Source organism: Silurus aristotelis (assembly GCF_946808225.1).
Source record: "Silurus aristotelis genome assembly, chromosome: 25".
Lineage (NCBI taxonomy): Eukaryota > Metazoa > Chordata > Actinopteri > Siluriformes > Siluridae > Silurus > Silurus aristotelis.
In genome coordinates, this window is record NC_139598.1 from 13,691,967 (window position 1) to 13,717,394 (window position 25,428).

Here is a 25,428-nt window from a genome sequence, read left to right on the forward strand (position 1 = left end):
GTCATGACATCTGACATCTGGTCCGTCTGTTATCATTATTTTTGTTTTGAAAAAGGCCAAAAAATGCATGTGATGGATTAATTTTAATCCAAATGTTGCACAACACATATCAAGGATTAGCACCGTTTAACATTTTCCAAATTAAACTTTACCTGACTTTTGAAATACAAACAATTTAAACATGTAGTTTTTTAAATTGCTTTTGCATAAACAAATTTGCACTCTATATAATCCTATATAAACTAGCAATGTCTTTTTGAAACTGTAGAGATGTTATAATGTAAATAATTATTCATATATTCCTGGACTTTTATCACAGGAAATAAAACCACATAGTGAAAAGAAAACGCTTTTGGCCAAGAATATGAAATGACAAACAATAAACTAGTATAATTATAGACCCATTCGAATTTTTATGTGACATTCCTTGTTAGTTTTCAAACACTCCTTAACCCAAATCAGGGTTGCAGTATGTACAGAGCCCAAAAACACATTCTGATTAAATGTCAGTTCATTGCAGCATAGATAAATGAAATATAATGTCTACAATTAAGCATACTAGTTGACCTACTCTGTATTCTACAGCTCTTCTCACTGACAGAACCACCAGGAAAGTTAAAGTTAGGAAAGGGTTCTTCGTGTAACAAACTGTTCCTTGTAATACTTTTGTTTGCTGAGCAATCATCAACGCCATGTAAACTTTATACGCCCTGCAAAACAGTTTGCATTGAATCGTTGCCAAAATTGACTGAGTGTGTTATTTTGTGTCGCGCTTTGACTCGCGTTATGATACAGACAAGTTTTTGCTGCTCCTATTTCAATTCTAGGCTAAATTTCCCTGCTGAGAACTTTGGACACCTTTTATTTTCTATATTACTCAATACATTGTATAGATATTTGTTGTAGTTACAGACGTTCCACTTGTGGCATATTGTGTTTTGAGTTTTTTCCAAGAGAATGGAAGGGAAACTTCCAGAAGATCAGATGAAATCGCTTTTGGCTCCTTGGAGATTTTCTTGGCAGTCAAGCGGATTTAAAAACAGGCTCCTGACAGCACTGGAACTTTATGAACATTTCCCATTAGACATAGCTGTTACTGGAGGAACTAAGTCCTCAAATGCAAGGCTTGCTTTTGCTGTCTGTGGATTATTAGATGAACAGGAAGAAGAAGAAGAAGAAGAAGAGGAGGGAAGCGATGAAGACGAAGACAGTGATGAACAAGAGGAGGATGGTGAAGATGATGATGACACAAAAAAAAAACTATTTGTGAGATTTAGAGAGGACTTTGCAGAGAACGATCCTGACTCTGCTCCAGTGCTCCTCCACCCTCTAATCCCCAATGTCCGCATTTTGACAATAGAGGGAAGTTCTGGATCTCCTCAGGATCGCTATGATGTATTGGTGGTCCTCACAACAGAGTTGCACCAAGAGGATCATATGCGGTTTATCATGGAGCTATATGAGAAGAACAAGCCCTTGTATCTGGTTAAAGCCGATGAAGAAATAGATATTGTGCGTGAAAAGCTGAAAGGACCCTGTAAGACCTGTGCATGGGAACGAATGAGAGAGCGTATTTCAGAGTTTCGGAAGAAACACAAGGCGGAATTTGAATTGACAGAGAATGCAAACCACCAAGGTCCTTTTCCATTACACCAAGGTATTAAACTTTGGGAAGCTGAAATGATTGCTGGAGTTTTGATGAAAGCTATACCTGAATTGCGCAAGAAGGCTTTCAGTCAGTTTTTGGTGGATCTCACACACAACCTTAAAGTACCTTTAACAGAGAGACATCGCTCAGGGTGAGTAGTCAATATGTGAACCTAAAATGACTTTAGCTAAGTATTGCTGAAGGTCTGTAGCCCACATCTCTAAATTTATGCATACATTGTTCACACATTTTCTCCACAGATCCCTAGCAAGCTCATCTTTAAAAAACAGAAAGATAAGCCAAGAAGACCTGGGCAAAATCTCTGCGGTCTTTCAATCCCAGGATCTCACTGACCAACCGTCAAAACTGCTCTCCATCTTCAGTGCTCTGGAGCACTTCCGACTAGATGTGGGTGTATTAGGGGAGACTGGTTGTGGCAGCTCAAGTTTGTTCAACTCTCTTCTGGGCCTAAAGAATGGAGACAAAGGTGCGTCCGATGTTGGGGTGTTTGAAACCACAAAGACGCCTGTGACATATTCATACTTAGATTACCACAATGTTCTTCTGTGGGACCTCCCAGGCTTGGGAAGTGTAAAAGATTTTAAGGCAGCATCCTCTGGCCCTATGCACCATGCCCCTCCCTTACCCCCAATACCTCCTTGTGATGTCTACATCCTGGTCTCACCCTTGAGGTTCAATCTGGGGTACATTCAGCTGGTAAAGCACCTTCTGTTGCAGGGTAAATGTTGCTATCTAGTACTCTCCAAAGCTGATTTGATTGGGGAGAAAGCAACTGAAGAAGTGAGGAGATGGAATACAGAAATGTTGGAAAAGCTAGGTCTGAAACACGATATCTATCTGGTTTCTGCCTTCCATCCAGAGACTATGGATTTACCCAAAATGAGAAAGGATTTTGAGGATGCTCTAGAAAGCCATAGGAGAGTCGCTCTGGCCAATTATGTGTCAAAACTATTGGAAGAGGATGTGTTTTGGAAAAGGCCAGACCCTTGCAAAGTCAACTGACTTCCTGCAAAGAGATGCATTTACACCACTTTAAGAATTAATGTGATACTTTGGATGCAAGTGTCTGCTGGACTGTATAACCAAACAAAATTTTAATCAGTCAAATAATGTGCTTATCTGGATGTGTGTGTGTGCTTGCAAAAAAACAGACATGCCTATGTAACAACTAGAGTTTAACCCTATCATTTAGGATATTACCCGCTTGCCATGACAATTTAAGAGACACCTCAAACTCAAGCTAAACTCAAAGAAAGTATTTGCTACCATCATCATGAGGTTGTGTGGTTGAATCTGCAACAAGGGTTTCTGGATGAAAGGGATGTCAATCACAGGGTCACATATCCAGAATAGGGTGAAGTGCATGGGTGAAATATTTTCTTCTAAGATGTGTTATGCTGCCCTATGACACAGCCAGTAACAAAGTAAATGTAATTATCTACTGTACTTAAGTAACTTTTTCACATATCTGTACTTTACTGAAGTATTTACATTTGGGGAGAATTTTACTTTAACTTCACTACATTTTAAAGCCAAATATCGTACTGTTTACTCAGCTGCATTTTGTGAATTCGGTGGATAAACATGTAACTGGTCAAGAACGCAGTCAACCACTAATCAGTATCGAGCGTGCGCTCTGTTTTAAACTTGTTCTGATCGACGCTTGGTGGTATCTACTTATCACCAACATACAGTTCAGCATCAGTTCAACAGCAAGCAGAATATTTTGATGGAAGAATCTCCTGACTCTAACGTGCCACAACACCTGTGGCCTTGAACAACTAAAATTGTTTTAGTTTAATTTTTAGTTGAAAAGTAGGTTTTTGGGCTCATGATCATTTTAATGCATTTCAATCAGTGTTTGAGTCATTAATATCATTCTATTAATAGATCGGTGTGCTTGGAGTAACAGTGTCTTTTCACATAAACTGAGTTGGTTAAGCAACAGTCTTTTTTGCAAAAATGATAATAGGAACATTATAGCCATAATAAAAAATAGTACAATGGATACTTAAATACATTTAAGACAAATACTTTTGTACTTTTACCCAAGTGAACTTTTAAAGGGAGCACTTTGACTTTTGTAATATTTTAACTACTGTATCTGTACTTTAACTCAAATTCTGGTTTGTGTACTTCGTCCACCACTGGACACATCTTTAACAGCAGTTTGAAAAGATATGTTCTTAAAATTGTACTTGTTTCTGTAGATTGCAGTTCAAAATAAGCCACATTTAATCATTTATAAATCTAGATGTCATATCAATATATGCTATGTAAGATTTTGCTTTTCTTGTCAGTAACTTTTAGTTAGATTACTTTTTAATCATGGGTTTATATTAACGCTTTTATTCTAATACTTTAGCATTTCTATATATGTGTAATTATTGATGGTGTAAAGTTTTCTGTCAGGAGATTATTGAAGTTTTGTTTGGAAGGAGTCTCTACTGCCAGCACTTTATAGCAGGCAGGCATTATATTTTGTTCTATTAAATTAAGAAATGAATGAAGAAAAGAGGTTGGTGTAGGAACGAATGCTATAACTTAATATAACAATAATGTTAACCGCTATAATTTAATGGATAAAAAGGACTTGTTTTACAGATGTTTAATTATTAAATGCAACAAAGATTGGTTTTAAAAAGGTGTGATGTCATTCTTTAATAAAAAAATTCTCAATGTTGGCTGTTGGATCAAAGAAATCGAACACATTTGTGGAGTAGCTCTGGACCATTAGAGCCCATAACCAATTGGGTGAATTTCCTATAACAGCCACGCCCATGAATATTCTGTACAATTTTTATAATCGAGAAAACGTTTAATTTCTAAACGAAATTTATCACGAAATTTATTACTGCTTTCAGGTTCTCAATACATGAGAACCCAATACACATCATTGCACAAAATGTAACATATTATATAATAACCAGTTTAAAATCTTTATTTGTAAAAAATCCCAAAACATTCTTCAGAACAATGAAATCATTAAAACCTACACCGTTCTACACATACATTTAAATTCATTTTTACAGTAAAATCGTTGCTCTTTATGTTCACCCTGTCTCCATTTCCTTCTTGTTCTCTAAAACTCTATTCTCTTTCATCAGCAGGCAGGCATGTAGTTTTTTCCACCACCTTTCCTCAAAGTCCTTAATGATAAGACCCGATAAACCCTCACCATCGTGGTTCTCTTCACGCATCTTCTCTGGGATCAGATCTTCAGCCATGACCTGCAATGTACAACATCAGAGCAACCTTTAGAAAATACGTATTAGTTGCAATTTTGATGCCTTGTATACATGCAACATATCAAAGTTAGACTGCTTTCATTCACTGTTTATGATCCAACAAATTATCTTTGTCCATACCTTCACTATATGGACTATATGTGAAACCCTGGACATCTCACCCTGAACATTTTATAAATTATTTAGTCCTGTCTTCTATCTTATACTATCCTCCTCTCTACTAGCAAAGGCTTTACCACTAGATTTTTGAGCATGGCTGTGGGAATTTGTTTCATTCAGCCAAAAAAATAATAGTGAGATCAGGCACTGATGCGAGGTGAGGAGGTTTGGGGTGCAGTCAGAGTTTAGATTTACTCCAAAGGTGAATATCAGGGAATTGTGCAGGAAAAAGTTTTTCCACTTAAACCTTTTTTACATCATGTCTTCATTGTCATGTTGGTTTGGGCCTCCTATTTCTAATAAAGGAAACTGTAACAGATAGCATATAAAGAAATTCTGTACAATTGTGTGTTTCAAGATATGTGGCAAGAGTTTGAGGAAGGTCCATGTATGAGGTGACGAGGTGATCGGGTGTCCACGCACTTATGTCTATATACATCATATTATCTATTAGGGCACTCCTAAACTTCCAGGATAATTTAGAAGCTCCATTTCAATACAAATTCAGTCAAAAACCTTCTGACTGACAGAGTATCTACCAAATTCCATACACCTATTAAACTTTTTTCTATTTAAACATTTTTATGCAGTTCTTGTTGACTTGCTGTCTTCAAAAATCACTGTACATTACATCACCAATCAGAACCATGTATTCCAACTGTCCCTCGTCTCACCTCGGTAATGACTTGGAGTGTTTCCTTTTTGAGCTGCATCTTCTGCAGGGACGCCTCAATGGCCTGAAGTGTTTTCTTGCTCTTTTCCAGGACAAACGAGAACTGCTGAATCTTCAGTATTTCAATCAGCAGCCTTAAAATGTAAGAAAAAAAAAAAAAGCAAAAAGGTACAACAGTAAGAAGTAACAAAATCGCATGATTATTCATATACGCCAGATACGTTTAGGTTTTCTTTTTGGTGGGTCAAAGCAATCGACTCAGTATTAAGTTGTTCAGTAGCATGAGCGGACACATTTGGGTCTTAAAAGACCCAATCAAAAGGTATCAAACTGTCTATCAAACTGTCTATCTACTGTATCTGTATTAGCATAGGGGAGGTGGTAGCTTAGTGGTTAAGGCATTGGACGTTAGATCCAAAGGTCATGAGTTGAAATCTCAGGCACACCAAGCTGGAACTTTCTGGGCCCCTGAGCAAGGCCCTTCATTTCATATCTGCTCACTTGTAGGAATTAGAAAAAAATTTAAGTCGCTCTTGATAAGGGCGAAATGTAAACGCTATTATTGGTATAACAAATAAGCATTATGATTCAATTTGGGTTTGTTATAGAATCTATTTAAATATTGGTGGTGTTTATTTTGCTCCTATGTGATATTCAATAACATCATACGTGTCTCTTATTAACTGCAGTACATAACACAAAGCGCTTTTCCAAAATGTATATTCATTCCTTCGTAAATTCACCTATTAATGACGCATCATTATAACGTTCAATACCGAACTGACCTTGTTCTAATAAAACACATGCAGGCCTTCAGCCGTGCCTCCTTCTCCTCCGGCTTCTGCTGAATGAAGGCCTGAGGTGTGTCTGATGTATCTTTCGACTCCTCGAGAGAGGTGGATGCCTCCAGCAGGTTTTGGTAGCTGGTGGCCAGGTTCAGCCAGTACCAAGGGTTAAAAGGATGAACAGAGCAAAGCTGCTTTAGAGTACAGATGCTGCCCGTCATGTCTCCACAGCCCTCGTGGATGCTCTGTTCCAGCTGTAAGACGCAGGTCAGGTGGCACGTGTTGGTCACCTCGTTCCTCTGCCAAGACATAATGTAGACTCACTAGCAGGCCGGGTTATTGTGAATTTTTGAAAAGGTCATTTCTCACTTTCCAAGTCATAACAGGTACAATGCACCATAATTATGAAACAAATAACATTCTGACATTGTGACTGATGAAGTGAATAACACTGATTATCTCTTTATTATGGCACCTGTTAGTGGGTGGGACTTATTAGGGGGCAAGTAAACATTTTGCCTTCAGAGGAAAAACGGGCAAGCGTGAAAATTCGAGCGAGTTTGACGAGGACCAAATTGTGATGTCTAGACGACTGGGTCAGAGCATCTCCAAAACTGCAGCTCTTGTGTGCTGTTCCCAATCTGCAGAGGTCAGTATCTATCACAAGTGCTCCAAAGAAGGAACAGTGGTGAACCGGCGACAGGGTCATGGGCTGCCGAGGCTCATTGATGCACGTGGAGAGCGAAGGCTGGTCCGTGTGGTCCGATCCAACAGACGAGCTTTTGTAGCTCACACTGCTGAATAAGTTCATGCCGTTACTGCTCAATGGGGCAGGACAATGTTATGCCTGATCGGTGTATACAATGGATGCAAAAAGTCTACACACCATTATGACATTTCAAACTTTAATGTGATCTTTTTTGCAAAAGTTGAGGTTCTTGTTACATGACAAGCTGCAAGCTGCTGAGGGAACCCATGTTAAAGCAGGAAGTGCTTTCATGAATACGCCACAATCTTACTTGGATAAAATGATCAAATCATTCTTCAATCATATAAAAAAAACTGCAGCTACCAGAAAGCTGTGGTGTGGGTAAAAATAAAACACTTATTGGATAATTTTTGGAACATTTTCTTTATTCCTAGAGTTTTATTCTTTATTCCGTGTTACTGCAGCTAAAAATTGACAGCTCTGTAAGAGGTCTGTAACGAGTGATTCCAATTATATTCGCCGAAATGTCACAATACTAATAAACTGTCACTGAATCACTAAAGCAGGACGTTTTATTGCCTACCAGTTTCTCGCAAATCTCCAGGGATTGTCTGATCTTTCCCAGATGACTGTAGCACCGTGCGATTCCCTCCAACATGTCTCTTTTCAAAGACAGGTTGTTATTAGGCACCAAAAGAAGGCATGCTGTGTAGTCCTCTATAGCTTCCTGAAAATATTTAACCACACTAAGTAAACAATGCATGTGGAACATAAAAATTATTATATAAAACATGTTTATTCAGGCATGTGTGACTCGCCTGGTACTGTTTTTTACTGTATTTCAGATCCGCCCGGAACTTCAGCGCCTTCTGTTCTTCCAGCTCATCTTCGAATTTTTCACGGACACAAAACCACTGGAGTCAAAACACAGGAAGTAAATAGGCAAATATCTTAAAAACATAAATAATTATCATTTTCTCGTCAATTGAAACATGTGCTTAAAATTACAACTTTACTTCTAACTGTAACAAAAGCAATGGCAATGGAGACACAAAACAAAAAACTAACCAAAAAAGAAAAACCTTAGGAACCTTGGTTTTTTTTTTTTTTGTACAGGACATATACAAGACCTTTTGAATGAGCCACTACTATAGAAACAAGGCCTGTTTTAAATATTGAAGGAATTGTCCCTAAAATATTGAAGAAAGTCATTTCTGTCGCCAAATATTCTATTAAAGAAATAGGCATTATTTTTCCCAAATGATAAAATAATAATTATTACTGTCCCTAAATATTAAAGGAATAATCATTAATGTCCACAAAAATTAAAGGAATAGACCTTATTGTCCCCAGATAATAGTCCCTAGGAATAGTCTTTGTTGTCCCTAGAGATTAATTGTATATTAATGCTGTCCCCTGATATTAGAGGAATAGACATTACTGTCCCCAAGAATTTAAGCAATTAGTTAGTTAAGTAGTTTAGGTGTATTTATAACTGTCTCAAATTTGTTAAAAAATAGTCATTAGTGTTCCCAAATAGTAAAGGAAGACATTACTGTTTCCAAATATTCAAGTGATAGTCATTTCAGTTCCTAAATATTTAAGCAATAATGTCCCTAAATATTATATTAAAGGGATAGACGTTGCTGCCCACAGATATTAAAGAATTTATAAAGGTGCACATATATTTGTTCCCAATCCTTTAAGGGACAGTCACTTCTGTCCCCAAATATGAAAAGGAATAGTAGTTACAGCTTCCAACTGTAAATGAATGAACTCTAAAAGATTCTGACACTAGTCATTATCCACACAACAGTGAATATGTTAGTGCTTAAGAAGAAAACTGTTTACATGGTTGACTAATTTGTGTGATATCTGGTGGTGTGATAAAGATGCTCACCTCTGGCTCGCAGCGTTTTGGTGTGTACGAGGGAAGGTCTGTAGATAGCTCCCTGTTTCGCGACTCCCCAAATACAGACTCATCAAACGTGCTCCCGAAAATTTCCATGATTTAAAACACAGTAAAGTGACATGCCTGCTCTGTGTTCTGCAGCCTGCGTGCGGGAGATGGAGCTGCTTCTTCTGCGCTCATTCAAATGTGTCTCAGTGCGCGGTCCGTTTGTTTGAGCGCCCTCTAATGGACGCCGTGCTGTATGTAAAAGTAATACAGAATACCGGTAGTCCCCAAATTTCAATTTAGTAGTTTTCGACTTAGTATTTTTCGATCTTACGATGACGATAACGATACGAAAAAATGGAACAAATATTTACACTGCATTTGAATTTTTGTACAATACATTGGGACTGCCAGGATGTACGCATCTCATGTCCTATGCCTTTGCTCTTGCCAGAGGTTCCCAGATTTCAGCTGTGTTGGTGTTAGAACGCATGCTTTTTTGTGTTTTTGGTTTCAAAGCCCAATTTTAGCTCTTGATTGGGACATTCTAAAATGCTTAACGTAGCGATAAAACCGCTTTTTTAAAAGACCCAACGCAGTAAACACATTAATAATAAAGCATACTATGTACTAAAACGCAGCTGAGTCCAGAATACAAACGTAACGCATTTAATTACGTTTTAAGCGTTTTTTCTTCCAAACACAATATGCATGTTGCATACAATTCACCTTCACTGGAACTGAAAAACCTGTTCCAGCATTATAAAACCGTGTACACAAAGCTAACTCAATAAAGACATAGCATGCCATGGTTGAAGTGAAAGAACTCAACGGTCAGGCACAGAAACCCTAACTCATCCCTGCTAAACCCTAGATAAACTGGAACGCAAACTATAATCTAAACCTCCTCATATGACATCAGTACCTGACCTCACTAAAGCCATAGAATATATGAACAAATCATGATATAAATACACATTTGGGCTTTTATTTATTTGCCCCTATTTTATCAGGTCTACAAATCTGCTGTAGGCATGGGATATATAACACTATAATACTGATACTTTAGAAAATTGTGTCACAATATAGCTGTGACATAATTTGTCAGCATATTGGTGCCCAGGATGGCTTTATTCATTCATTTTCTCCCGCTTATCTATAATTCGGGTCGCTGGGGCAGCAGTCTAAGCAGGCCCCCGCCTTCGACTGCTGCCCAATCCTCACAGCACCGTCCCTTACGGTCCCTCCTGCAGGTGGTGAGCCCACGGGAAGGCGGCCCCACGTCACGGACCTTGATATTTCCCTCGTAAGGGACCCCCGGAGCATAGAGAGTTGAGGGCCTTGCTCAAGGGCCCAAGAGTGGCAGCTTGGCGATATCGGGGATTGAACCCCAGACCTTCCGATCGGCAACCCAGCGCCTTAACCGCTGGAGCCACCACTTCCCCCAGGATGGCTTTAGATTCTTGTTTTTGTCTGACAGGAGTGGATGCTGGTGTGGTCATCTGCTTTTGTAGCTCATTGGGACAATGTCACAATTTATGCGTCCGCATATGGAAAACGCAATTGCAAGTACAATTTGCAATTTCTTTTCAATATTGTCCAGAATATCTTTCCATAGATCACTGCAACAATTAAGAGGTGTATACCTAATGAAGTGGATAGGCAGTGTGTAAATACTGTGTCTATATAAAACGCATTGATATGGTATTATTGTTATATTGCCGAGCACTGGGCTGTTTATTTAGGATCTGTTGGTGTATTTGTGAATGTATTCAGGGCCGGCGCAAGCTATAGGCAGAGCAGGTAATTGGGAGCATTTTACATTAAACGCAACAAAGAAGACTGCAACCTGCAAGTTATGCAAAGCTAAGCTTGTGTGACATGGAAGTACCACAGTGATGCAAAATCACATAAACAGAAAATACACTGATGTCACAGATGAAGGCAAAACATCAGCATGGTAAGTAAAAACTGTATAATCCTCGTCATGTGAAAATGGTACAGTTTAATGTAGTGCTGTTGTTTAAACTGTTTGCTTGCCAACTCAGGGACAGTCGCACTGGATCTGTTCTGTCGTGACACGTGAACATCAGATTGCGCAATCAGTTCGCTCGTGACATAGTGATTGATTCAATTAAAACGGTACAAACAAACACTAAATCAAAAAGCAGCAAATAACAGCAGCATTACATTTTAGTCACTGTTGTGGTTTTAAGTTAATGCTTATGCATTTGTTTTTTCTACTACAACAGTAACTTATCTGCTTTCAAGCTAGATTTTCTGCAGCTTTACTATACATTCAAAAGCTTGTTTTTAATGTTTGTATATTTAATGTATGCATATATCATTAAATTATTACAAAGATTTTATGAATTACATATTCTAGATGCTTAGTTAATTACAATTAAACTAATGTCTGTACATTTTTTTTTACAAAAAATTGTCAAAACAATGTATTTTATTGTTTTTTTTAAGCATGTTTTTCAACTTGCCATGTGCAATTATCATTAAAAACAGATACAAATGTTGATGTACACAAATTGCTTTACTTTGCAAACTCAAATGCTGTTTTTCTTTCTTTCTTTTTTTTTTATTTTAAAAAGAAACAACGCAGCATGAGTGAATTTGTTCAAGGAGTAATCCCCCATGTACTCCTCCCCAAGCAGCCACTATAAGCTTTAAAAAGTAAAAAATAAACATAGTTAAACTCAATATGTGGGTTTTGCATTTTTAAAGTACACTTTTCTACATAAACACCCTGAATTAGGGTTCTTTTATTTAGTATATTATAAGCAAAAAAAAAAAAAAAGAAGAAAATATGTACAGCACTTTCGCCACCCCGACACTAGGGGGCGCTCCGTCACGCTGTCTACCATAACTCGAGGTGAATCAAACCACGTGATCTACGTGTACCATTCGAGGCACGTAAACACGCGTGTTTGGGTCGTGCTGTTTCTTTTATTGGATTATAAAGCGTATGCGGTTTAATAATTAGGCGAATAGAGGCACAAAAGAGCGTAATGAAGGTGAAAGTGCTTTGCCGAAACCCGGACGATTTTGTCCGAGAAACTTCTAAAGATATCCAGCGTGGTAAGTGAAGTGCTAATGCTAAGCTAATGTTACACGAGAGCTGAACCCCCAAAGCTCGAGTAGACACTCTGTAGGTGCACGACATAGGGGTTGACATAGGGGTTATACAGGGCCTATGAACATTTTTTTAACTTCTAGTGTCTAATAACATCCTTTATGAGAGACATGCATGTTCCTATGTCACAAACTATGTAATATAATGTTATGAAGTTTTACTTTGACTGAACAAATATATAAATGTACAGATATTGACCTTTATTTGCATTGAAAAATCTTTAAATCGTTACACTTTGTAAAGTTGTAAGGGAAGCTTTGAGCTTTACACACACTGGTCAGTTTGTTTCTTCAAACATTCTGCTGAATGTCTCTTGTAAAACTTGGCAGATGTGTTCACTAGTTGGCGATTACTTTCCTGCGATCCAGTTCATCCCAGAGCAGTTCAATAGGATTTACGTGCAGTGACTGGGCAGGCCGTCTTATGATATATAACACTATTGATTGTTTGCTGCATAAATAAAGCTTACAGAGCTCGTACCTATGCTTCGGCTCATTGTCTTGTTGAAAGATGATGTTGGTTCCAATGAGCTGCAGTCCAGATGCAGTTACATGGTGTTGAAGTATAGACGTGCTAACTTAATGCTTAATGTCGATCAGAAGATCGAATACTGGACGTGCGTGAGTGAAGCGTTGCAAAATCTCTGTAGGATATGTATAGGAAACAGAATTGAGTAGTTAATCTCTCGAATCTTCTAGTCTGAGTCGTAAATTCTTTTATAATTATGGGAGTCACGTGACAAAAGAACCAACAATACAGACCAGAAGATGTGACAGGTGACGCTACTCGTTCTGTTTATTATAAGCTGCATTGTCCTATTTTCATTATTGGAACTATGGTCAAAGAAACTAAATGATTAAAAAAAAGATACAATCATTTTGGTGAATGAGATTCAAAGAACCAAGTCACTAAATTTATCCGATCTTTCCATCATTAATAGCAATGTTGGTTAGGTATTTGCTTTCAAATAAATCTTCAACCCGTGCTCCAAAACAACCCCAAACCGTTAATCTTCCACCTACACGTGGGACTGGTGTGAGGCAGTCTGATCGCATATTCTCTCCTGTTCTCTGTCTTATTTAAGTTCTTCTGTTGGAGCCAAAAATGTCGAATTATTTTGCCTTTTCGCCTAAACAGAAGAAACATTGAATTCAAAAGATGAGATGTTTTCAAAAAATGTTCATAGGCACTGCCAAAAATAGCTTGTCGTGTTCCTAAAATGTTGCAGTTATGAAAAATGTTTATCAAACCCTGAAACTGGGACTGATCATGCACTAATACATAAATGTTAAATGTTATTAATAATCATGATATATAATCAGTACTAGATTCTGTATAAGCATGTAATAGTCATGATCGGTTCGGTGTCATTTTTCTCTTAAGTTCCCAGGAATTATGATCCTACTCTACACCCGTTCGAGGTACCGAGGGAGTACACGAGAGCCCTAAATGCCACTAAGCTCGACCGGGTATTCGCAAAGCCCTTCGTAGCATCGCTGGACGGCCACAGAGATGCCATCAACTGCATCGCCAAGCACTCCAAGAATCTCGCCACAGTGCTGTCCGGAGCCTGTGATGGACAGGTCTGGTGCTGCTGAGTTTAATTAGCTTTATGACTTGAAGATGTTCTAAATAAACTTTGATCAATTCTACTTATTTCGTATTCCTAATAGGTAAAGATATGGAACCTGAGCAAGCGGGAATGCATGCGAACGATCCAAGCTCACGAAGGCTTCGTCAGAGGAATATGCTCGCGCTTTTGCGGCACTTCGTTTTTCACGGTACGCCGGATTTTTTTCATTGATTTATGCATGTGTATTTTAAACAGTTTGCCATCCCTTGTTGTACGTGGTGCAAGAAGTCTTATTCTGTGTGTTCTGTGGCAGGTAGGAGATGATAAGACCATTAAGCAATGGAGCATGGAGGCCCCTGGTTATGGTGTGAAGGAGGAACCGTTGAACACTATACTGGGGAAGGTATATGATTTTATTGTTTAAGAAAGAAGCAATCAGTTCAAGTCATATGTTATGTAGATGTACTCTGTCTGTATTTGGAACACATGCAACTGTTTATTAATGCACTTTTTCAGTGAAACTATCATATGCATTATTGTTCACCTCAAACATTCGAATGGAGGGGGAGATGTTTTCTCATTGACTTTGACCATGAGAACATTTATTAATACTGTATTTTTTTAAACTGCAGAGCTCCTGAGATTTTCAAGTTAATGAGTGATATGCTGTTGAGAGACCAGTTTCCATGAGCATGTCCCAAACTCCACTTCCTGTTGTAGCCCATTTGTCTCAACATGTCATGTGTCCTGAGATGCTTTTCTACTCCGTGCGTTTGTAACGGGAGGTGATAGTCTGGCTATTCTCCCCAGGCCTCTCTCATCAACAAGGTGTTTCAGCCTGCAGAATTGCTGCTCTCTGGAGCATTCTGTCCTAATTTTAGGGCTTGTGGGTTTTAAATAGAGACCTGCACAGGACGGATCTTTCACTTGCCTCCCTTTTGAATAGGAATGAAAAAGAACCGGAAAATTAACAAACGTTTCATTTTACTTGAGTTTGACTTTTGTGCAAATGATGAACATCACGGACATGAACAAGGAGCTTTTCAGAACATAGAACTTCAACTGAAACGTGGAAAACAACATGCCACAACATTGTTGTACTGTCTGTTCCTTTCTTTAATAATGAAGTTATATCTGTAGCATTCAGCTTATCTCCTCTGTCATGCACTTCAGATATTTTGCCTCAGTGTGCTCTAGTAGTCTACTGCTCATGAACCACGCGAGAGTTTGCTTCCGACCTTGTGCCTGTGAATCGTTTTATTTTATCCTACTTGCCATTGTTGCTTTTGTGCAGTAGGTACATAACAGTTTATTTGTTTTTAGTAATTAATTCTTTTTTTTTTTATACTTTAAAGACCATTTTGCCCCGCAAATTATTTTATTCTACCGCAACGCACACACTCGGGTATTTTACTGCCCGCATTCACCAATTGAATCTTGTCCTGCGTCGCACTTGTTTGCGTCGGTTCCCGCGGGAGTGCAGGTCTCTAGTTTGAAATTCCCAGAACATGATAAAGGGGTTAGATGACCAAAGAGCATAATGTGTATGTGGTGGCTGTATGGCTAATAAAATAAAATCTTTTCTTCAGTAAATCCATGGTTAGCCTAATTATATTAAATTCTTGTCATATTTACTCCCACATTCCAAATGATTTTACTTGCTCGCTGAAAAACCTGTCAACAAAATACACTTTGATTTTTATATGTAGATTGAACGATTGATTGATTTTTGTTTGTCTTATCTATATATTAATTGGCAAAATCTCTTGTACAGAGTAATAATAAAAGCCCTTTCAGTATGTAATGATTCTCTCACTACCTGTGCTGGCTTTATGTCCTGTTGCAGGCTGTGCACACAGGCATTGACCATCACCAGAAAGAAGGCACTTTTGCAACATGCGGCCAGACAGTGGACATCTGGGACGAGCAGAGGAGCAGCCCCATTCGCTCCTTTAGCTGGGGGGTGGACAGCTTCAGCTGTGTCCGTTACAACCCTGTAGAGGTGAGACATGCACACTTTATTCTTTTACACCCTGTTAGTCTTGACTCTTCACTTTGTAGCGTAGGCCAAAAAAAGCAGACTGCAGAGATAAAGTATCTGAGATCTGATTGAAGCCTGTAAAGGCCATGTAAAAGGCAGGGAAATTAATATAGAGGTAATGTTGAGACAAACTGTGGTTTGATTGATTACAATGTATGTTGTTGTTATGACCAAATCAGTTTCAGGAATAGTTGCACTTACAGTACAGTTCAAAACTTAAGTTCATTTAATTACACTTTATAGACTCATAAGAATGTATTGAGTCCTGGGCTATAATCAAGGTTCAGTTTACAGGTGTACAGTGTACAGGTCATCCTGTAAACTCAAATTAATTACAAAGATACCCAGGAATGGTGTCATTCCATGTTGTAGCAATACAATTTCCTGTCCCTGGAAACAAAGAGACCTGCACAGAGTTCTGACCTTAACTCCACTGACCGCCTTTAAGGATGAATTGGAGTACCTGCGTCCTTTGGATCTAATATTAGTGCCTGATCTTATGACCAAATGATCACAAACCCCCAAAACCACACTCAATACCATGTCTATAGGTCTCGAATGTGATGCATAACTCTGATAGTCTTGTGCATGCACCTTTTTGGCAAAGTAGAGCATTATTTCTATATTTCTATATATTTAAAGTGCTAACATTGGGACTGCTTTTGCAGACTGAACTTCTTGCCAGCTGCGCCTCAGACAGAAGCATCATACTGTATGACATGAGAGAGTCAACTCCACTTAAAAAGGTAACAAGCTTTATTGGATTCATGACTGCTGCCAATCTCACTTTCATGATGATCACGACAACTATGACACTGTCCTTAATTCCAGGTTGTAATGCAATTGAGAAGTAACACACTTTGCTGGAACCCCATGGAGGCATATAATTTCACCTGCTCCAACGAGGACTATAAGTGAGTCGCACAACATTGATGTAATAATTAACGCACGAAACCGAGAGCGAGCACTGCGCATCGTACTCATTCACTGAGTAATTATAACCTCTCATTTTTTCAGTCTGTATACCTATGATATGAGGCGCCTGGACAAACCGGTTACTGTACACATGGACCACGTCTCGGCCGTGCTGGATGTGGACTACTCGCCCACAGGGACAGAGTTCGTGTCAGCCAGTTTCGACAAGACGATTCGCATCTTTCCTAAAAACAGTGGCCACAGCAGGTGAGTGAAGGGAATCAGATGATTTGCCCTTACATGCCTACACAGTGTTCTCAGTGTTGTGCTGTGGATCTTACACAGTTCTCCTTTGTGATTGGTCCGAAGGTGTTGATTACTTTTCTGCAGCAGCACTTCAGATATTAACTCTTTCTTGCCGATTCAAGTGAAAATCCTCATAAACGGGTAAAAATGTGTAATTGTTCATATGAGAAAAGTTGATCACTTATGGAAGGATTCTCCAGTGTTTGTGTGAGGGAGAAAAAAATAAATAAAAATTGGCTCATTGGATACAAATAGGTTAAAGAATGAAGAAAAAAGAGTAGGCTATCTAGCTAATGTTTTATTAATAGAATTGCTGTTCTGATAGATGTACTGTAGGTGTTTTAATGAGGTATTTCCTGAACATTTCAGCAGTTCCCTTACTTTAATAATGTGATCAGTGTATGTATATATGTATAGAAGACTGATGCTATTTCTGTATGCATATGGCTGTTTTATTGCCCTGTTCAGTGCATTAACAGTGTTTTCCTTGACAATGATTTTGCCCTTTTGTCCAGGGACGTGTACCACACCAAGCGCATGCAGCACGTCATCTGTGTAAAATGGTCTGCGGACAGCAAGTACATCCTTAGCGGCTCAGACGAAATGAACATCCGCATCTGGAAGGCCAACGCCTCGGAGAAACTGGGAGTGGTGAGAGCCTTTAGTACTGAGAATAATATGAGCAACTAATCACAGTTGCTCATATAATTCAGTTAAACACAGTTAAAACTGCTTTAGGAAAAGTTTTAAATACCTCTCCCTGCAGTTAACATAGTGAAATAGAACGTTGTTAACCGTGTGAAGAGTTGGCTCTCTGGTTTGACGAGACTTGAGATTAATTTGAGTAGCTAAATCACTGCTAAGTCTGTACTACAGCACACCGACTGGATTTGAACCCTGAAGTTCGCATTTTATTTTCTCAGCCGTAACTCGGATGGCAGTTTGCCAAACACTGCCAGGATCAACAGTAGTGCTGGCTGCCAAGCACTTAGAATAATGTTCAATAAGAAACTGCATCACTTTCAATAAGTGGCTTTATGGCAGCATGGCTTTAGCCTTTGCCAACAAAGGACCTGGTTCCTCTCGTTAAAAGTGCTGTAATGCGATTTTATGATGCAGAACGAACACTAAAAATCGGACATCAAACTGCCAGACCTGCACAGATTACAAAAAATTAAAGAAAAGATACAAACAAAAGCTTTAGTATTGTTGCCATGTAATCATCGCAGTCTTAATATACTTCCATTAATTTAGAAAATCCTGGCATTTTTGTTTCCTGACTTTTCATATTGATGAAGGAACAGTGTTTAGTCCTTTTTTATTTATCTTGAGGACCTCTCCATCCTCCCGTAGCCTCTTTGGCTCCACGCGATGCTGTATACATTAAATAGGCTAAGATTTATTCACTCTTAACGGCACTGGACAAGCTGTGCGCCCATCAGCACTTTAAATCATCCAATCTTTTAAAGCAGAGCCGCTACGGGAAAAAGTAACGAAGCATCAAACAATTAGGAGGGTTTTTAATTAAATGCAGAGGAGATGCTGAATCAAGCCTCCGGCCTCCCGAGTTTTCTGTGGATGACAATGTGGTGTTGGGAAGTCCGGTGAGTTGGCAAAAATGTAAAACATCAGAAATGAACACAAAAGATGGGCAACATTTGTGTGACCTCTTCAGTTGCAGGTTTATATTAATTGGCTCGCTTTACAATGTTAGTGTTCTTTAGAGTAAGAGTTTATTGATATGGATGAATGGAGGGAAAAAAAAAAAAAGGATGTTTGAAGTCACTGGGTGAGATGGTAACTCAGTGGTTAAAGCTCTGGGTTACTTATTGCAAGGTTGGGCATTCAAGCCCCTGTAGCGCCAAGCTGCCACTTTTGGGGTGTCTCCTACACCCTCTGTGCTCCAGGGGCACCGAAACATAGCTGGCTCTGCGCTCGGACCCCAGCTGATTAACAACCCTGGGATATGAGAAGAAAGAGTGTCAAACGAACTTTACAGCAGAGTGATAAAGCAACTTTATTTCTTTAATTAATAGAGGGTTCAGAGCTTCAAGACATACATAATACAAACAAACATTTGTGGACACGTGACTATAGGATTCGTGTATGCTTTCTAAACATCCCATTCCACACTTAGTCCCGATTTTCTGTTATAATAATTTCTACTCTTCTGCTTGCATTCACGTTTGGGGAAGAACCACATATGGCTGGAAAGCCGGGTGTTCCAATACTTTTGACCATTTAGTGTAGCTGTAACAGGGATCAAGTTGTAACCCTCCACCCTTTGATTATTGATTTCACATTTAGTTTTTAGACTTTTCTTAAAGCCTTTTTGCCTCTTCCTTCTTTAAGTAGTAGATTATTTGCATTTATTCCAGCAATGAGCAAAAAGTCTGTGTTTCGATTTCTAAATTCGCTATTGTGCTGAGTAGTAAATGTTGCAGAGGTTAATGTCGGTGCTCCAGTGTGTACAGGCTTCACATGCTCGTTGTTAAGAACGGTGTAATTAAGGTTTAACAGGCCTCTTGGTTTTGTCGAGTGAGCCAGAGCTCACTCCTTCCACTCGCTTCCACGGCATCAGCAGTTATTAGCCTTAAATAAATTGCATTCGGTGGGGGTAAAGAAATCATTGCTTTTAATTAGAATGAAAGCTTTCAGCTCAGGGGCACTTAGACGTGAAGTGAGAGAGGCGGATTTTATTTATGGGAAAGAACGGAGACTGAAATGGTGTTCCTGGTGTCTTTAGAAAGACTAGCTTGTCTTTTAGTGCATTTCTTGCATTTATTTATTTATTTATTTATTTATTTATTTATTTATTTATTTAATTATTATTATTTTTTACAAGCATGCCACACGGTGTATGTTTTAAAGCTTTATAGAGGTTTCTGGCTAGTGTTTGACGTGCCAGAACATTTTGTATCAGAAACATTCTTTATTGTTAGCCCCAGTGCAACAACATTGCCTTTTTAAATTATCAAATTATCAAAATCTTGACTCACAATGGTTTCTCCTCCCACAGCTCACATCTAGAGAAAAGGCTGCCATGCACTACAACCAGAAGCTGAAGGAGAAGTTTCAGCACTACCCACAGGTAAAACGCATCGCCCGTCACCGTCACCTTCCCAGAGATATCTTTAAACAGAGACGGCAGCTGCAGGAGATGAGGGAGGCCAGACGCCGGAAGTAAGTTGCCTTTTCAACTCAACAGCTTCCTTACGTTAACTACATACACATGAGTTTGGCAGACTTTTTCATTTTATTCCATAAGGCCACATTTCATTACAAAATAGATCATGGTTCCTGTATATACACCAAATAGCCACTTTACTTGGCACGTCAAATTACTCGGTAGCACCCCCCTTTTCTTTCAGTGCAGTTTTTGTTCTTCTCGGCTTTGACTCCATCAGGTGTTGGAAACGTTCATCACATATTTGCTATAGATTTGTGAGCTGCACTTTCAGGAAAACCTTCTCCACCCTATTACACTTCCATCAGTTGTTACCACAAAAGAATTGATTTTTGCAACTGTTTGAAATCTCGAAATTACTTGAAAAACTGCTTGCCATTTAAAAAAAAATATATAAAGTAGTCTAAACCTTGTTTTGCCTCCGCTCAGCTTTTTTGCTTTCGGTTTTTTTTCTTCCTTTTTGAGGTTATTTTCTTTTCACCACATTTGTATAGACTGATTAATTGAGTTCCTGTAACCTTGTCAGGCCTTTTTTCCAATGCCTCTTTTTGTTAGGTTTTTTTTTGTTGGTTTGTTTGTCTTTCATCATTCTGTCACCATTCCTTCACTATTGTTTTACCATTTTTCACAATTCTTTCATCATTTAGAGCAGAGGTGCACAGATTTTTCTATGAAGGGCCAAAAATCAAACTTGTGTAAGGGTGATTGGCTGGATGTAGATGTTGGATTATACCAAACAAGAAATTTATTTTGCCCAGGGACATTTTTAAACGCACTGTATATATAAAAATCAATTTCAGATTACTTTAAAAATGGTAACTGCACTGGTATGGTGTTTTCTTTGTTTTAGTTTGAAATGATCTCAAACTTTGAAAACTTTCTGGCATTTTCTTTGGCCTGAATCTTCTCTCGCCGTTCCTCCATTTTTTCATTCCTGCAGCATGTGTTTACCTGTCCAGAGCGCTCCAGGGTTTAACGGGCGGTGCATCAGTAAAAATAGTCCGTAGAAAACTCAGTGCTCCGTGTTTTTTTTAAACGGACTAAACGAAAAAAAAAAGTCTTTGCCCCAGATGAATTTATGTAATCGAGTTACTCAAGAAATCGTTTCAGCCCTAATATCTATAATAAAATATATATAATAATGCAGTTTTATTTTAAAGTTCTAGTACAATGAGAATCAATCCAATTTATTGTATAATAGCTCAATGCTTAATACAGCTACCTCTAATGAGAGATCAAAGCTGAATCTTTTTCTTTTTTTCCTTCCCCCCCAATGTTTTTCCAAATGGTGTTTTTTTTCCCTCTTATAATATGGCATGGTTGGCCAAATCTGGCCTGAAGGCCCTAGTTTAGGCATCTCTGCTCTAAGAAAAGGAAAAAAATCCCAGGAGAACAGCAGTGTCTTAAAAATAGTCCAACCTGCCCTTATGACTCCCAACAACTATGCAAAAGTTCATGAAGCTTATTATGATTTTTTCCCCCCTCGTTTTGATACTTGATGTGAACTGAAGTTCTTGATCACCACTTGCACGATTTCAGACATTTTTTGCTTCATCTAAATGATTGGCAAAATGTTTTAATGTATTGTTAATTTATTACAGCTGTAATCATATTAAACAGCTATTACTTTATTGTCTGTATTTTACAGCCCTTATTACTACAGAAGGCTAATATTCAAGTGGTAGTGTTTTATCTGTTTTGGCACACATTGCCTTGGCACAGGAGCTCTAGCAGGCAGCAGAAAGGTCCTCCCGGATCTCCGAACTGTGCCAGATTTTACGATTCCCTCTGAGCTTGCAGGAGAACAGAATAGGCCTTTGCCAAACTCTAGTTTTTCTGAACGGCAATTGCGAGCACTCCTAGGGCTGAGGTTGAAAATGCAAGCGCCAGTTTGAGAATAGTGTAATTAACCTGTACCATATAAAATGATCATGTTTTTTATAATGGTCAGTGTTGATAGCTCTGCAACTTTATATTCAGTTTCTCATAAAGTAAATAATCCAGATAGTAAAATACACAATGTTTTAACCAATATGTGGTTCTTTTCAAAACTATTAGCAAGTTTGGCATACAATTGTATAAATTAAAATTATATTTGTCACAAACACATTTATACAGAGTACGATGACTGTCCAACATGTAAACATGAAAAATTGAAATAAAGATTTTTAAAAAAGTATGTGTATTAAAAGTATAGTATAAATAAAAAGTAATATACAAAAAAAATATATATTTTTTTGTCAATACACACACACACACAATGCAATTTGTGTGTGTGTGTGTGTGTGTGTATACCCACACACACACACACACACACACACACACACACACACACACACACGAATTGCACAGAAAGGGACAGATGTGTGTGTGTGTGTGTATGACAGATATTGACAGAAGTACAGATTAAAGTAATCCAGTGTGATTTGTCCTTAAAGTGACCGGGTGCTGGTATTAGGTGTCATAAAGTGACACTGCTGTGCCTGTCCCGAGATAAAGTGACAGTCCAGACTTGGCCACAATAGGATGTATTTTTAATGCAGTAGCATTAAATGTTCCTTACAATTAATCTGGAAGACCCAAACCTGTTCCACAATGCCTCTGTGCACAAAGTGAGCTCCACGGGTTGGATTGTCCTGTTACAGAGCTTTAACATGGAACAGTGTCTGCACCCCAGACCTTCTCTTCCTACATCAGTTACTGACTTGACTAATGCCCTTGTGGTGGAATGAGCACAAATCTCCACAAGCACATATGGATTGGTGTCCACAAACTTTTTTTTTTTATACAGCGTATCCCAGTGGCCCAGTTTTGAGTACATTGCTATGCTTCCGCAAATCTTCATAGAAGCCAGGATTTTAAACGGTTTGCCACAAATGTTTGCAGAAGCTTCTTTATTACATGCCATAACAATAGTCAGTGTTGTAGCAGCAATATATGTGTGTTTGTCATGGTTGACTCACCTGTGCTAAGAAGAAAATGAGCATCTGTTTGAGTCATGCATCATTCTCATTGTCCATCTCGCTCTCTTACTCACTCACTCTCTCTCTCTTTTCAGGGAACATAACGTACGCAAACACAGCACGCCGGGCTCCGTTCCCGTGGCGACCGAGAAGGAGAAACATGTGGTGACTGTGGTGGAATAACATGTCTCTTCCTAAGAGCTTCAATCACACACAAACACACAGTCATATAAAAAGACTTTTATCCCATGCAGCTCTGCGATGTTTCCGTTCCGAGAGATTTCCAGCAATTACAGCTTGTCTACATTGTTGTAGACCATCTCAGGATCAGCTGTCCACACACATTCGTCCAGTTCTTCATCAGAACACCATTGTGACCACGTGATTTTTGAGAACTGACTGATTTCATTAATATTGTACATGGAACAAGTTTTCCAATAAGCAGGATGCATATTTAGAAGAAATAAAATGTTGACTTTATATCATAATTTGCCTCTTGTTTTTCTTTGTTTGAGATTTCTTTCTTTTTGTTGAGACTTAATAATTGTCTTAGAACTGAAATGAGATTATACCTTTAATAAGAGCCGTGTTTAATCCTTAGTCCATTAATCCAATCATTTCAATCTCTTCAGCTTTAATCCCAAATGAGAGCCTTTGTTACGGTATAATGACTTATAATTTCTTCTGCATTACAACAATCTGAAGATACATTATATGGACAAAAGTATTGGGACACCTGAATTTCCCAGCCATATTGGGGGGTCTTAGGATGTGGTGGCATGGAATTTTCCTTTCACTGGAACTAGGAGACCCAAACCTGTTCCCCTGTGCACAACGCAAACTCTTTGAAGAGATGCCTTACATGGCTCTCCAGCTATAAAGCTCTGACCTCAACCCTATTGAACACCTTTGGGACCACACCCCAGGTTTCCTTCCTTCACTTATATCGGTACCTGACTTCGCACACAGCCTTGTGTCTGAATGAGCACAAGCACAAATCTCCATGAGCACACTCCAAAATCTAGTGAAATATCTTGCCAGAAGAGTGGAGGGAATTGGGATTAAATGTGAATGTGATGCTCAAAAAGCACATACCATACTTATGACTAGGTGTCTGGAAACTTTTGGCAATATAGCGTATGTTTTACTTTACGTATTGTGAATTTAAAGTGCCACCTAGCCTATAATTGTAGTATGAATTATTCTTTTTAAATTATTTCTATTTTTTTTGGACTACGCATTTGAAATACTATGCTTTTCTTTAAGTTCATTTAGACCAGATATCCTCTCCGAAAAAGTTTGCTGAAGGGGAAACGACGGTGTATATAAATGGCCATTTCCCTACTTAATGTAGATAAAGTATGCCACAAGCTCATTAGCCTCTGAGTTGTGAACCAATAGAAATCAAGTGGATGGAATTGTCAATTTAATCAGCAAAAAAAAAAATGCTAATTATTATCCAGCAGACATCAGTTTGCTGCCTTGATGTATAATTGTCTGGCAAACAAATACAATTTTATATTCAATGTTTTTGTGGTAAAATTCATTATTTCTATTTTGTTCTCTGTTGAATGCTGTGGCTGTGGATTTGTACTCAATTCCAATTGGTTGAGAAACATTTAAGATAGTTACAGTGCACTAAAAGCAGTGGTGGACAAAAAACACAAACCATGTAGTTGAGTTAGAGTATAGATACAGTAGGCAAAAGATAAAGTCAAAATGCTCCCTCTAAACTTTTACTTAAGTATCCAAAGTACTATAATTTATTATGTCTATAATGTACCAATGATCATTTTTCTCACAAGACTGTTGCTTAATCAACTCAAAAACTCTGTTACTCTTAGCACACCAATAATAGAATGATATAAATTAGTCAAACACTGACTCACTCAAATAAGGCCACAGGTGTTGTAATGTAGGGATGTAATGTAACCGGTACTGGAAAAATATTGATATATATTTCCATCTGCACAATATTATCATTTTGCTGAATTCAGTATTTCATATGCTGCTGTTTCGAAATTCAACTGCTTCTCAAATTGCAAACTAGTAAACGTGACAAAGATCAGATTTGAATATAATTTCATTGTATTACTTCAATTATATTTCTTTTTTTTTCTCTCAACATAAAAGAGTAACCAATGTTCCCTGTAGATTT

General features: G+C 38.3%; 3 protein-coding genes across 4 annotated transcripts; 2 read left to right on the forward strand and 1 right to left on the reverse strand.

Annotated features, from left to right (window-relative positions):
* Window positions 1-746: 746 nt before the first annotated feature.
* On the forward strand, window positions 747-4,313 carry LOC310719649 (uncharacterized protein). Its single transcript, XM_083529571.1, has 2 exons — window positions 747-1,799; window positions 1,909-4,313. The coding sequence occupies exons 1-2, from the start codon at window positions 958-960 to the stop codon at window positions 2,669-2,671; spliced, it is 1,605 nt and encodes a 534-aa protein (XP_083385697.1). The 5' UTR covers window positions 747-957; the 3' UTR covers window positions 2,672-4,313.
* Window positions 3,466-9,350, reverse strand: cUnh8orf76 (chromosome Un C8orf76 homolog). Of its 2 annotated transcripts, none has more exons than XM_083529572.1 (6): window positions 9,144-9,350; window positions 8,062-8,157; window positions 7,827-7,970; window positions 6,535-6,833; window positions 5,751-5,883; window positions 3,466-4,899 (listed from the first exon to the last, which is right to left on the reverse strand). In XM_083529572.1, exons 1-6 carry the CDS (start codon window positions 9,249-9,251, stop codon window positions 4,723-4,725), a joined length of 957 nt encoding a protein of 318 aa, XP_083385698.1. In that variant the 5' UTR covers window positions 9,252-9,350; the 3' UTR covers window positions 3,466-4,722. The 2 variants fall into 2 exon arrangements, with proteins under 2 accessions (XP_083385698.1, XP_083385699.1); XM_083529573.1 differs by having other exon boundaries at window positions 7,827-7,966; window positions 8,058-8,157.
* A 2,654-nt stretch (window positions 9,351-12,004) lies between these two features.
* On the forward strand, window positions 12,005-23,758 carry dcaf13 (ddb1 and cul4 associated factor 13). The gene is made up of 11 exons (XM_083529983.1): window positions 12,005-12,230; window positions 13,669-13,868; window positions 13,959-14,066; window positions 14,172-14,261; window positions 15,705-15,860; window positions 16,568-16,645; window positions 16,731-16,813; window positions 16,917-17,081; window positions 17,636-17,771; window positions 20,140-20,303; window positions 23,366-23,758. The coding sequence occupies exons 1-11, from the start codon at window positions 12,161-12,163 to the stop codon at window positions 23,451-23,453; spliced, it is 1,338 nt and encodes a 445-aa protein (XP_083386109.1). The 5' UTR covers window positions 12,005-12,160; the 3' UTR covers window positions 23,454-23,758.
* Window positions 23,759-25,428: the final 1,670 nt, after the last annotated feature.

Bases quoted from the DNA above. Each gene is read 5' to 3' on its own strand.
- LOC310719649 (XM_083529571.1), top strand. From the start codon at position 958: ATGGAAGGGAAACTTCCAGAAGATCAGATGAAATCGCTTTTGGCTCCT. The intron at 1,800-1,908 runs GTGAGTAGTCAA...TTTTCTCCACAG, and splicing joins ACAGAGAGACATCGCTCAGG to ATCCCTAGCAAGCTCATCTT.
- dcaf13 (XM_083529983.1), top strand. From the start codon at position 12,161: ATGAAGGTGAAAGTGCTTTGCCGAAACCCGGACGATTTTGTCCGAGAA. The intron at 14,262-15,704 runs GTATATGATTTT...GTCCTGTTGCAG, and splicing joins TGAACACTATACTGGGGAAG to GCTGTGCACACAGGCATTGA. The intron at 16,814-16,916 runs GTGAGTCGCACA...TCATTTTTTCAG, and splicing joins TGCTCCAACGAGGACTATAA to TCTGTATACCTATGATATGA.
- cUnh8orf76 (XM_083529572.1), bottom strand. From the start codon at position 9,251: ATGGAAATTTTCGGGAGCACGTTTGATGAGTCTGTATTTGGGGAGTCG. The intron at 7,971-8,061 runs GCGAGTCACACA...AAATATTTTCAG, and splicing joins ACAGTAAAAAACAGTACCAG to GAAGCTATAGAGGACTACAC. The intron at 4,900-5,750 runs GTGAGACGAGGG...TGTACATTGCAG, and splicing joins CACTCCAAGTCATTACCGAG to GTCATGGCTGAAGATCTGAT.